The sequence below is a fragment of the Thunnus thynnus genome, chromosome 3, assembly GCF_963924715.1.
Source record: "Thunnus thynnus chromosome 3, fThuThy2.1, whole genome shotgun sequence".
NCBI classification, from domain to species: domain Eukaryota; kingdom Metazoa; phylum Chordata; class Actinopteri; order Scombriformes; family Scombridae; genus Thunnus; species Thunnus thynnus.
Window position 1 is genome coordinate 34,481,695 of NC_089519.1, and position 13,142 is coordinate 34,494,836.

The window sequence follows — 13,142 nt, forward strand, 5'->3', positions numbered from 1 at the left end:
CTGGAACATTTATTAAATCACAACGTTTCAGAAAGATCTGAGTTGCACCTTCCTCCAACACACCTGTCACATATTCAGGTGTACAGAGATATTTTTTTCTTTTTTTTTTCTTTTTAAGAATTTTTATTGAAGCAGGTAATCATTGAATTTTAAAGTATAGATCTATGTGCGGACCTCTCCAAGAATGCATCATAGAGACAATTATATATTTTAGAGCAATTTAAATTTACAGTTTAGCTTGTTAATTAACTGCTGAAGTAAAGACATTTATGCCTGATGAAGGTCGGACAGTTGTGATTTAATGAATATTCCAGCAGTAAGTGAGACAGTGTGCAGGAGTTCTTCTTATTGTTTTCAAAAATGAGAAATAAAAACAAAACATGAGATTACTGATGTGTTCATGAGGTTTTGTTGACTGTGCTGTACAGTACAGCTGGATCTTCCTCAGTTTCCTGACCTCTGGTTCTGAGAGGGAAATAAAAAAATGAATCAGGTGATTGTGAAGATGTGGTATTAAATTACACAAACAGTCATAATAAAGATGTAACAGGCAAATGTAAGAAATGAAAAACTGAAATAAAAGTGTTGCTACTATGTTCCTGTGTGAAGAGCTGCTCACCTCGGGGCAGAACCGGCTCTGTTAAATGTGACAGCAGCGTACTGGACAACCTCTTGTTCCTCCATGTGTCTGTGGGGCTGAGCTGATCTGATGTCAGAGTAGAGAGGATCTGCCTGGTTGTTGGAGAAGTGCAGGCTGGTGTACAGAGGGTTATCTTGCTCCTCCGGCTGTGTCTGGAGGGTGATAGAAATGAAGAAAGTGTTGGTTTGTGTGAAGAAGGATTGTTAAGAAACAACATGAAGTGCTTGACAGTCAGATGAGTTTTCTAGTTGCACTTTAAGAAAGTGACTGTGGAAGTGTGGAACCAGGATAGAATAGTATAACTCTCCCTCCTCACCCTCTCTCTGTTGTCTGGTCTCTCCTCAGCCTCAGACCATTGATTGGAGGCTCTCTTTTTCCTGGTTAGGAGAATTCATTAAAAACACAAATGACTGAATTTTGATCAATGATTTAGTGAAACAGAAGTGCTTACCTCATCAACAGGAAGACAGAGAGGATGATGATAGACAGGAGAACAGCAGTTGTTACTCCAGCAGCTATTGATTTTCCTGCTCCTGGAGAACAGTGATCAAAAGAAAACACTGACAGTTAATCAGGGTATTACAGCATGTTTGGCTCCAATGTTTCAGTCAATATATGTATATTCAATTCTCTTCATTTTGAACTCTAACAGCTCTTTTCAGTTTAGAATATATTTTACATATTTTTATTGTAAATTATTTATGATAACTTGACTTGTGGTGCTTGTATTCTCTCTTAACTTGTATAGTTTGATTGTTACGCACCACAACACCAAGACAAATTCCTTGAATGTGCAAACCTACTTGGCAATAATAATAATAATAATAATAATAATAATAATAATAATAATAATAATAAGGTGTACATACAGTATTATGGTTTTGGTTTGTTTCCAGCTTGATACAGCTGGACTATCTGGCAGCTCGTAGGCCTGCTGTATGTAGTATAGCTCAACTGAAACTGTTTTTTATAGACTGACACAGACATGATTATGATGTATTGGTCATTAATCATATACTGATACATAAACTAACATCAACCAAAACCTCAGACTTCCAGATTTATCCGTCTCGCTCTACTATGGAGTCTGAGAGGAGAAACTGACGGCATGAAGTGTCCTCAAAGCTCTGTTGTTCATTGCTGTGAGCGCACGCTAACAACTATGATGAGTGTATCAGATGAGTGTAAACATCTGGATTGTAACAGCTGGATTGTAAGTGGACTCTGTCTCTGAGTCACTTAAACTGTAACTAACTGTACTGACGATGGAGTTCACACTCCTATAGAGCTTAACTAAATGTCTTGGTGCTCCAGTACTGTGCTTTCAGGCTTTACTTCCATCTGTAACAAATGTGCAAAAACATGTTTAAATCAAATCAGTGTAAAATAAATTCTTGTCCAGAGTCACTGAAAATAAAAACAGTGGTGACAGTGGAAGCAGCTGCAGTGAGCAAACTCTCCTCTCTTCCTGCAGCTTCCTCAGCACAGCTGCTGGTGTGTGATGCTTTGCTGAGTGAGTGTCAAATGGCAACTGGCCCAGTAGAGGGTGCTGTTGTAAAGATATAATTCATCACATCATTCTGACAAGTTAATGTGTATTCTTGTGAGACAAGAATTAAAGCTCTCTAAAAAGAGACAAATGAAATGTAAAACCAGTCTTTCAGTGGAATCTCCAACTTCTCCCAGACCAGCTGGAGATTTAACTCCTCCAGTGTGTCCACGGTTTGTCCCGAGACCTTCTCTTGGTCTGTTGTGTCTGAATACTCTTGGTCACATCTCAACTTCCCCCACTGAATGAAAAATGCAGCAACTCAATATTTAGACTCTTGGTCTCATAGAATGTGAATAATCTCACCTTGGCTGCTTGTATTCATGAGCACAGCTCTCTCTCCACTAGTTAAATATAAAAAGCCTGCATCACTTCAGCCTAATCAGAGGTCACATAATCCTTTGAAATATAACTTGTGAATAAGAAACACATTGACAAGAAAATTCAGAGTTTTCTCTTGCTCAGATGTCTCTTCACCATGATTTGAATTGAGGTAATTCCTCCAGTCAGCAGTGAATCACACAAACCTGTTTTACTGTCTCTTATGAATACGACTCTTAGGTCTGAAGTAATCCACCTGGGGCAGCTGTCTGCCCACCTAGACTGAACAATCCACCTTCTTCCAGGAGGAAACATTTGGCTTAATCTTGGAGCTGCTAATCATCATCTGGACTGTGTCACTCTCAGGTGAACAAGAGTCACACAGGAGGTCACAACGTCACAAGAAACAGATACTTTCCAGACCTGCATGGGCTCCACTTTGATATTCTGTTCTCCAGTATAATTAACAGGACAGAAGCCTTTGGACACATTAGATATGCTGAACCTGATCCCAGTAATACAGACAGAACTCAAGAGGGAACAAATAGCTCTTAAACACTGATGACTGCACTCCATACTGCAGCAGCAGGTTTGTTTCTGGATCTTGATATCAGCTTTCCCACATTCATTCTTCTCACCAGACACTGTGGAGTTTCACAACAAGGGTTTGGTACAGATGGGAGTTAATGAACCCCCCCCCCCACCCCCTGCACCACATCAGATGGTGTGTAATGAGTCCTAGTGCAGTGTGTGTGTAGCTGAATGGAAAAACTTACCTGCCACAACAGTCAGATATAAGGTGGAGTTATGACGTCCTCTTCTGTTCTGGGCTTCACAGCAATAATTCCCACTGTGTTCAGGTCTGACATCAGTGATGGTGAAGATCTGTCCTGATGCTTTTGGTGAATCTTCATTCTTCTTGTACCAGGTATAATTAGCTGCTGGGTTAGCATCACTGCTACAGGTCAGAGTCACTGAACTGCCCTCAATGATTTCACCAGAGGGACTCACTGACACAGAGGGAAGCTTTGGAACATCTGGAGGAGAAAACATCAACACATTTAACATTTCATCCCCAGATGACAATAATTTTTCACATTACAAGTGCTTATTTCAATATTCAGTTGAAAAATTGAATAACTGACAACAAAATGTATGAATCTAATATTTGACTTTCAAATGTGGCAAATATCTGACCAGTTATCACTCCTTAGCTGTTGTCAAACATCTGATGTTTGTCTTTATGGAAAGAATGTGGTCAGATTGAAAATAAACAACATATGTGAATAAGTCACCTAGTAGATTCATGAAGTGTTTACAATTACAGTAAAATGAGAGCTCAGGTTTTCTGGATGCTAAGTTGAGCAAGAAAAGTATAGTACCAAAGACATTGTATAGAAGGAAACAAAATATAAATAATAAATATAAATAAATAATAATGATACATATAAACATATAAACTCACACTGAAGGAGAAGGAACATACGGCTTGAACTGCTAATGTTAGATAGCGATGCAGACTTGTTGAAAAAATAAATACCAATAATGCTGTTTACAGTATAAATACATTTAATGAATTGAAATGAGTAATAGTTTATATTCATGTATGTAGCAGCATGTGAACCTTTAGAGGTGGTTTACTGGCTGGACGTCTGATAGTTTGAATGTCATGAACAGCAGAGTAAATCTTTGTGCCAACAGTGACTGAAACAGCCTCTTCATCACCTACTGAGCTGCTCAGTGAACTAAAGCAGCAGACTGTAAATGTGAAGCAGGCAGAGCTAAGAGAGCCTGATCAGCAAAACATTTCACTGGTTAATAAAGCCTGAAAAAAGTCGTCATCACTTATATGATACTTTTTAACATAGACTGTGTTTTACTCACATGTCACGTCTATAAAGATGGATTTAGATGTTGTTTTCCTCAGTGTGTTCTCAGCTGTACAGTAATAATATCCAGAGTCAGAGGACTGGATGGAGCTGAAGACAAGCTGTCGGCCTTCATAGATAACCTCATTATGTTGATATGTTCTCTTGTACCAGGTGTATTTAGCTGCTGGGTTAGCATGACTGCTACAAGTCAGAGTCACTGAACTGCCCTCCTTGATTTCACCAGAGGGACTCAGAGACACAGAGGGAACCTTCGGAGCATCTGTAAGAGAAAACATGAACAAGTTTAACATTTCATTCTGAGATGAGGTCGAGTTTTCACAGTGGAACATATTTAAATGGTTAATAGTTCCTTCATCAAACACAACGTTGGTTGTGGAACTTGATTTCCTCATTCACCAGCTTGTATTACAAACTACACGATGTCCTGTTACCTTGTATATAAGTTTTACACTTTGTGAGTGACACAGTAAAGACACACTGAAGGAGAGAGGGAGAGCAGTAATCCTCATTTACTGTAAGACATTTATATTTTCAGGGAAAACAGAGGGAAATTATAGCACATAAATATGTATGAAATGTATTGAAAAGACTGGAGTGATGGCTCTGATTGACTATTGATGGACAGAGCTGGGTCAATATAATTATTGATACAATACACCTGGTTAACACAAACTGTAAACCAGAGTCTGAAACATTGGTGTGTTTAAGTGGACTGTTGCTATTAACAACAGTAAAATGAGAGAAACTGAAGACACAATAAATCTAGTTATTAAACTCTTGGTACAAGAGATTTTGTCTAATAAGCAGGATAAAATATTATTAAAGTGTTAAAACTACATCTTTCTCTGCAGTAACACAGAGCAAGTTATATTGTTGTTGGGATACTGACAGCACTAGAGATCCTGTAGAGCTCAATGAGAAAAACATGGTGCCAATAACAAGCGAGGCAGTGGGGTCGCTCATATTAGAAATACATGAAGTCATTGTACAGAACTTTAGATAAAAGACTCCACAAGATGCTGTTATGTTAGTGGAAGACTGTGAAGAAAACTCACAAACTGGAAGAGAGGGGAAATCCTCATGTCCTTTAACAGCACAGGAAAAGCTGTCTGCAGAGTTAAAAGAGACAGAATAAGAAGATCTTTTTCTCCAAATTTTCTGTCCATTCTCATACCAGATGTAAGAAGAACGATCAGGTAGACAACTGCTGAGACACTTCAGATCTGCCCCCGAAGGATCGTATGTTGACCTCTTCACCTGCACCTGGAGATCTGTATATGTGAAGAAAGAATAGAAATGTAATTTATGTTCAGACACAAACAAACATTCACAGTACTATTTCCAAGATATTAACCATTTGAAGTTACATTAAGTCTTCCAATGAAAATGTTACCTGTGACAGTCAAAGTGACTCCAGGTGAACCAGTAAATCTCCCTCCTGGTTGATTTGTTATGAACCTGAACTTGTACTCAGCTGAGTCGCTCTCTCTCAGGTCTGTGATTCTCAGAGTGCAGTCGTTCTTATCACAGTGATACTGAACACGACCTGAATACTCTGAGTCTGTTCTCAGATCCACAGGTTCATTATTACTCAATTTAGTGAACCAGAATGTTTTCTCAACTTCAGCATCACGGCCATTTTTTCTGGGTGGGTATCTGTAGGTGCAGCTTATGTTCACTGTTGATCCTTTTAAGGCACAGATCTGAGTAGAAGTGTAAGTCACTCTCCAGCCATACTGACCCTGTACCACTGTAACACAGAGCACATCAGAAACCACAATCACATTCATAACAAGTTAAGAATCAGTGAATAAGACAAAGTGGATCATGAAACCAATATGATTTTATCTGCAGTCATCGTCATTCAAAGCTCCTCATAGTGCATCAATCTAACGAGAACTGAACTGGAATACAGTATTTAATCAGTTGTTTATCATATTTTATCATTTGTTACTGCTGAGTGTTTCAGCTTTAGTCCATTCATTCTGCAAGTTTTTACTGTTGTTCTGCTTGTTTGTTGTAGTTTTAAAAAAGCTCAAGCTGAACACCTGAAATGTGTCTCTTATACATCTTATATTCACCATTCACATTATTTTTCCTTATGTTGATTTTCTTTATAAAAAATATTCTTTACTTTGACTTTTATTTCTGAATGAAGCCTGGGTGAACACAGGAATATAAAAGTCCAAAGACAAACTGTTTATTTGAATTTACAGTACAAAGAAACAGTTTTAGATGCTGTTCACAGTTAATCTCTCTGTGCACTGAGACAGAACATCGTACAGTCTGAAGGTGCAGTGAAGGAACAAGAATGTATTGAACCTGTGAACATTAATGCAGTTTTACTGAACAGGATGAGAAGAAGAAAATGAAGCATTAGAGAGTCTGTGCTTGTCTTGATTAGTTTCCTCTCTGTTAGTTCTTTGGTCAAGTTGCTGCAGAGTTAAGTGTGAAAACCACAGAGAAATGCAGAACATGACGTGATGGAAACTTCTGAAAGCAGCTAAAATAAAATAGGTGACAATAAGTTTTCACAGGGAGGGGCAACTGTTATAACTGTAACAGCTAAAACAGTTGTCCAGCTCTACAGTACAGAGTGCAGAAATTACCAAACACATTTAAAACATCATGATGAGATGAAATTCTCAGTGCATTGCTGTACCATCATAGAACTATGTATATATGCATATGCATGTATAAAAATATATGATTCTTACAATCCATGGAGGGAGGGTGGACAAACCTTATTAGCTAGACACCCCCACCCCCACCACCCATGACACAGACACAGCTGAACATCTTAATATATTATTATTAAAGTGTTCAGCAGTAAATATTTATGTTATTTTTTACCATTATGTCTTCCTTCAACAGCTATAGTTTACACAGAAATAAACAGAAGTGAATATTTGGTGTTGTAGAGTTTAAAAGTTATTCATCATACTGCATCACACATACATCAAACCTAGAAAAGTGCTGATCTGGGATATTTTATATTTACTCTCTTAAAATGACTTCATGCTGCTCTGAATAAGTGTGCTAAATGTCCTACAATGTAAATGTAGATATACAGTACCTGACACAGAGAGAAGGAAGACAACAAATCCACTTGCTGCTGCTGTTAAACTCATAGCTGCTCCTCTCATCTCTCTGTGAGGCTTCAGAGACAATAAAATACATCAAATAATGTAAACAACATGTAATAATCATATCAGTAAACTATTCTACTTACAACAGAGAAGGACGTTGTCTATTAAGATGCTCGTCCTCTGTGATCTGTGAGCAGAAGTCAGATATCAGAACAGTAAATGACTTGACTTCCTTCCTCTTTCACATTATTATGAATATTCATGAGGAGCCAAATGACAGTAAACACATAAGTTCACACCAAGTTTTACTGTTTTCAGAAGACTTAATATAATCTATGTCAGAGAGAATAACAGACCAGTGTTTTGACCTCTTAAATAAAGAGAGAAGAGAAATAATGAGACATTTTAATTATCTTACTCTTATTAAGTGTGGGCACAGTTCAGTGTCTAAAGAAAAAAACATGACACGTGACAGATGTGTGACATTTGGTTTGATGCATCTCTTCACACTTCTAGTGCATGTTAAGACACTGAATACACCACCATGAGTTCAAAGAGATGTACTGCATCAGTATGGGATGTAAGAAGTCACATGCTGAGCACAATGTTTGTTGTAACTATTAAGAAACAAGTAAAAAGCAAAGTACATCAAAACATGATACACAAATCTATGTGTAAATCAAATGACAAAATGTTTTACATCTGCAGTTGGAAACTCACTCATTCACAATCATTCTGACTGTAACACAGAGCACATCATCAGTGATGAAGCCTGAATCTGCAACACTGAAGCTTCACCACTAGAGGACAGTGAAACATCAGAGATACTGAATCACAACCCTGAAACAACATTTTACCATCAATCACTGATTGTTTAGACACATTTAAATGTACTTTTAGTACTTTTAACTTTTTATGATTGAGTTGCATCTTAATCTTTTTACTCTTGACATTAAATTCATTAAACATTACAGTACAATCTGCAGTCCTCCTTCTGTGCAAAAATGTATTTAAAAGTTTATTTGAAGCCATTATGAAGCTTCAGCCCTCAAAATTACTCATATCGAGTCAATATCTTTTGTTATTGTGTTTTTTTAACCAAATTCCCTCTTTTTGTTATGATCCCTCCTCTGCAGCTGAACAGGAAAACACTGTCCATTGAGACACAAAGACAACATTTCTCACCAAAAACACAGTAACTGTAGAATATATACACTTTTTTGGACTAACTCAGATGTCTAAAGCCTCATATTATCTTCATATAAACTTTTGAATATATTTTTGGTCAAAATGAGGACTGTGGATTTTGTCCTCCATCACTTACATTGTAAGAGCATTAGGACGAGATCTTCTAATGGTCAGTATGAACAGGAGGAATGATGATAGTGAGCAACACCTGTTTCAATGTTCATATGGGCACCTGACTGTTGTTTTAAGACTTGAAAAAATGTGAACCTGTCCTTTAAAGCTGAAACTTTCTGCACACTGTCGCCCTCTGCAGCAGTGAAAGGGAACTGAAATTAAGTTTCTAATTACAGTTTTTGTGGAAACTGGCTGTTTATTCAGCCACAGTGATACCTGGATAATGTGACATTCAGCCAAGTGTGATAGAACCGAGATTATGTTTGAATTTGATGTGTGAAAATATACAGTTTACTGCACATGGTGTGAATGTGATGCTTCCAGTTTGATGTGTCTGTTCTGAACAGACTTAATGAGCTTTGTGAGCCAGGACAGGTGCAAACCAGGAAGCCAATCAGGATTCTTCAAAAGTGATTTATTATGTATACATTTAAATAACATTTTGCATAACAGCTCTAATCCTAAATATCTGTGATATAAAAAAAAGTACAAAGGAGTAAAGTACAATAATATAGCCTGCATTACCTCAGACACAACACTCAATATACATAAACACAGTTATGAGTCACACACACCTGCTGCTACTGAAAACTGAACATGAAAACGTCCACATCATCCTCTACAGCCTCTCTCTCCACTGTCATATTTCACTGTTTTACTACTTTCTGCTTCCATCATGTGAGTCCAGCCTCTGGTTCAACTGCATCACAACAAAATCACATGACATTTAGGTGAGTTATTTCTCATAACTGTAACTATGAATCTGCCGTCGGCCTGTTTTCTTTCTCTTAGCGTCTTATTCTCTGTTTTTGCACAATTTACACTTGTGAAAGAATCTTAGACATTGTAGTAAAACTTTCAGATATGTGAAAAAAGGGTGATATCACCACTTTTTACCCATCCAGACCACATTAGACCAGGTCCAGATCAAAAACATATGTAAAAGTTTATCTGATGCTAAAATGAAAAGGAAACTGAACTACATTTCCTGAACTACTTTTAGGACTGTCAGACCATTTGCCACGTAGAACCACAGTCTGGAGGTTTTTATTCCAACTAAAGACTCCACATATTGATGAGCACTCCTTCAAGTAGAGGAGAGGAACTCAGTGAGACTGACTGGGTGGAAAGTAAACCTGCAGACTGTTGGCTCTCTATGGCAAGAAGGTTGGACACCCTGACATAGACTCTCCCATCAAGTTAAGAGAAAAAGGATCACAGTACCAACATATTTTTGTGGAACAGTATTAAGGACAAACTGCAACTGATTTACTGCAACCACTGTCACAATAAGTGACTCATCTCTCCAATTACAACTTTTTTATTTAAGACAAAACATCAAAGAACAAGGACAAATGTGATTACATGGTATTGAGATTATGATATAGAACAAAAACTGGCTGTAATAATATGTATAAAGAAAGCAGCAACATAGACAATTGTAATGTTACAGTAAGGCAGGAGAAATAATTCACAAGATGAATATTAGAATACTGACAATAAATCAGGTTGTTATAATGAAAATGGAAGATATACTGTAAATACAGAAAGGACAGTGGAAATGATCTGTTATCAATAAAATATAAGTCTTTACTGACATCTAGTGGCAGCAGTTTGAAATTACAAGTAGATTAGTGAAAGCATGTTCTCTCTCTTTCTCTCCAGTATGTTTTATTTTAAATATCTTACTCATTACAAGCTCACCACTTGTTAGTTAATTGATACACTACTCCTGAGATTTGTCCAAAGCTGCAAGTTATAATAATCTTTAGTATATTTTCTCTAACCCTTCACAAAATGGCTCCGGTGAGGTGGTACCACACCATACACACAAGTAGCTACTGCAAGCTGAAGTTAGCAGGTTTTACAGTCAAGGTTTTGTAGAAGTCACCAGGATCACCTTCACTGCTCCCATCTTTATAGAGTCTGTAAGGTTAGCATACATGTGAGAGTAAAGACACAATAAATATGGTGAGGCTGTCTAGCACTGATGATACATCCCAACAGTTTACTACTGTTAAGAAGGATCTTTATTGAAACTAAGAGTTTCCTCTTACAAATATCTTGGGTTCTGGATTGATGATAAACTGCTTCAAAAAGCACATTAATGAACTAAAAAATCACTAAAAGCAAAACTAGCATTCTTTTACAGAAATAAGACTTGTTTTACCTACAACTGCTGAAAACAAATTGTTCAGTCATTATTTTTATCTGTTATGGACTATGAAGATACAATTTATACACACACTTCTGCTGCTACTCTTAAATCTCTTGATTCAGTATATCATTCAGCTCTTAGATTCATAACTGGAGATAGCTTTAGAACACATCATTGTATATTATATCAGAACGTTGGGTGGCAATCATTGGCTGTGAGAAAGGAACAACACTGTATTCTATTTATTTACAAAGCACTACTGGCCAAACTTCCTACATACATCTCTTGTTATCTCAATTACAGATCACTTTCTCATTAAACTAGATCCCATGACTATTTGATTCTTGAAGAACATCATGTTAATACTGAAATTGAAAAACTGGCTTTTAAATATTTTGCTCCACACAAGTGGAAGAACTGACAAAAACATGTTAAAATGGAAGAGCTGATCCCTTAAACTCATTTCAAACATCTGTTGGAAGATTTAGTACAGTGTGAATGTGTGTGTTTTTTATGAATGATGTTGATGTCTCTGATTGAATGTCTTTGAATATTGTCTCTGTTTGTTCGCTGTAAATCTTGTTTGTTACTGTGAATTTGTACACAGTAAACTTTGTTTTTATTTTGCTGTGTGTTCTGTATTCAGGGTGGCCTTGGAAAAGAGAGCATGCTCTAAATGCTCTCAATAGTCGTCTATGATGCATTCTTGGAGAAGTCAGCCCTGAGATCTATATTTTAAAATTCAATGGTGACCTGCTTTTGTTGACTGTGCTGTACAGTGCAGCTGGATCTTCCTCAGTTTCCTGACCTCTGGTTCTGAGAGGGAAATAAAAAAAGATTATTCAGGTGATTGTGAAGATGTGGTATTAAATTATACAAACAGTCATAATAAAGATGTAACAGGCAAATGTAAGAAATGAAAAACTGAAATAAAAGTGTTGCTACTATGTTCCTGTGTGAAGAGCTGCTCACCTCTGGGCAGTACCGGCTCTGTTAAATGTGACAGCAGCGTACTGGACAACCTCTTGTTCCTCCATGTGTCTGTGGGGCTGAGCTGATCTGATGTTGGAGTAGAGAGGATCTGCCTGGTTGTTGGAGAAGTGCACGCTGGCGTACAGAGGGTTAACTTGCTCCTCCGGCTGTGTCTGGAGGGTGATAGAAATGAGGAAAGTGTTGGTTTGTGTGAAGAAGGATTGTTATGAAACAACATGAAGTGCTTGACAGTCAGATGAGTTTTCTAGTTGCACTTTAAGATAGTGACTGTGGAAGTGTGGAACCAGGATAGAATAGTATAACTCTCCCTCCTCACCCTCTCTCTGTTGTCTGGTCTCTCCTCAGCCTCAGACCATTGATTGGAGGCTCTCTTTTTCCTGGTTGGGAGAATTCATTAAAAACACAAATGACTGAATTTAGATCAATGATATAATGTAACAGAAGTGCTTACCTCATCAACAGGAAGACAGAGAGGATGATGATAGGCAGGAGAACAGCAGTTGTTACTCCAGCAGCTATTGATTTTCCTGCTCCTGGAGAACAGTGATCAAAAGAAAACACTGACAGTTAATCAGGGTATTACAGCATGTTTGGCTCCAATGTTTCAGTCAATATATGTATATTCAATTCTCTTCATTTTAAACTTCTAAACTCTTTTCAGTTTAGAATATATTTTATATATTTCTATTGTAAATTAATTATGATTACTTGACTTGTGGTGCTTGTATTCTCTCTTAACTTGTATAGTTTGATTGTTACGCACCACAACACCAAGACAAATTCCTTGTATGTGCAAACCTACTTGGCAATAATAATAATAATAATAATAATAATAATAATAATAATAATAATAATAATAATAATAATAATAATAATAATAATAATGAGGAGAAAACCCGTCCAGGCCTGCAGCTCATGTGTACATACAGTATTATGGTTTTGGTTTGTTTCAAGCTCGATACAGCTGGACTTTACAGGCTTTTCTTTTGTCTTTAACAAATGTGCAAAAACATGTTTAAATCAAATCAGTGTAAAATAAATTCTTGTCCAGAGTCATTTAAAATAAAAACAGTGGTGACAGTGGAAGCAGCTGCAGTGAGCAAACTCTCCTCTCTTCCTGCAGCTTCCTCAGCACAGC

The 13,142-nt window shown here is 37.2% G+C and overlaps 1 protein-coding gene and 1 long non-coding RNA gene across 2 annotated transcripts; both read right to left on the bottom strand.

Annotated features, from left to right (window-relative positions):
• Positions 1-1,964: 1,964 nt before the first annotated feature.
• Positions 1,965-6,192, bottom strand: LOC137180491 (B-cell receptor CD22-like). The gene is made up of 4 exons (XM_067585881.1): positions 5,796-6,192; positions 4,395-4,661; positions 3,287-3,547; positions 1,965-1,981 (listed from the first exon to the last, which is right to left on the bottom strand). The coding sequence occupies exons 1-4, from the start codon at positions 6,190-6,192 to the stop codon at positions 1,965-1,967; spliced, it is 942 nt and encodes a 313-aa protein (XP_067441982.1).
• A 5,023-nt stretch (positions 6,193-11,215) lies between these two features.
• LOC137180604 (uncharacterized) lies at positions 11,216-12,527 on the bottom strand. The gene is made up of 3 exons (XR_010928020.1): positions 12,321-12,527; positions 11,984-12,156; positions 11,216-11,827 (listed from the first exon to the last, which is right to left on the bottom strand). It is a non-coding gene; the product is annotated as an uncharacterized lncRNA (long non-coding RNA).
• Between the last annotated feature and the right edge of the window lie 615 nt (positions 12,528-13,142).

Coding starts and splice junctions, on each gene's coding strand:
- LOC137180491 (XM_067585881.1), bottom strand. CDS start 6,192: ATGAATGTGATTGTGGTTTCTGATGTGCTCTGTGTTACAGTGGTACAG. Junction 4,662..5,795: donor AGTCACTTTGACTGTCACAG/GTAACATTTTCA, acceptor TTTCTCTTACAG/ATGCTCCGAAGGTTCCCTCT. Junction 3,548..4,394: donor CATCTTTATAGACGTGACAT/GTGAGTAAAACA, acceptor TTTCTCCTCCAG/ATGTTCCAAAGCTTCCCTCT.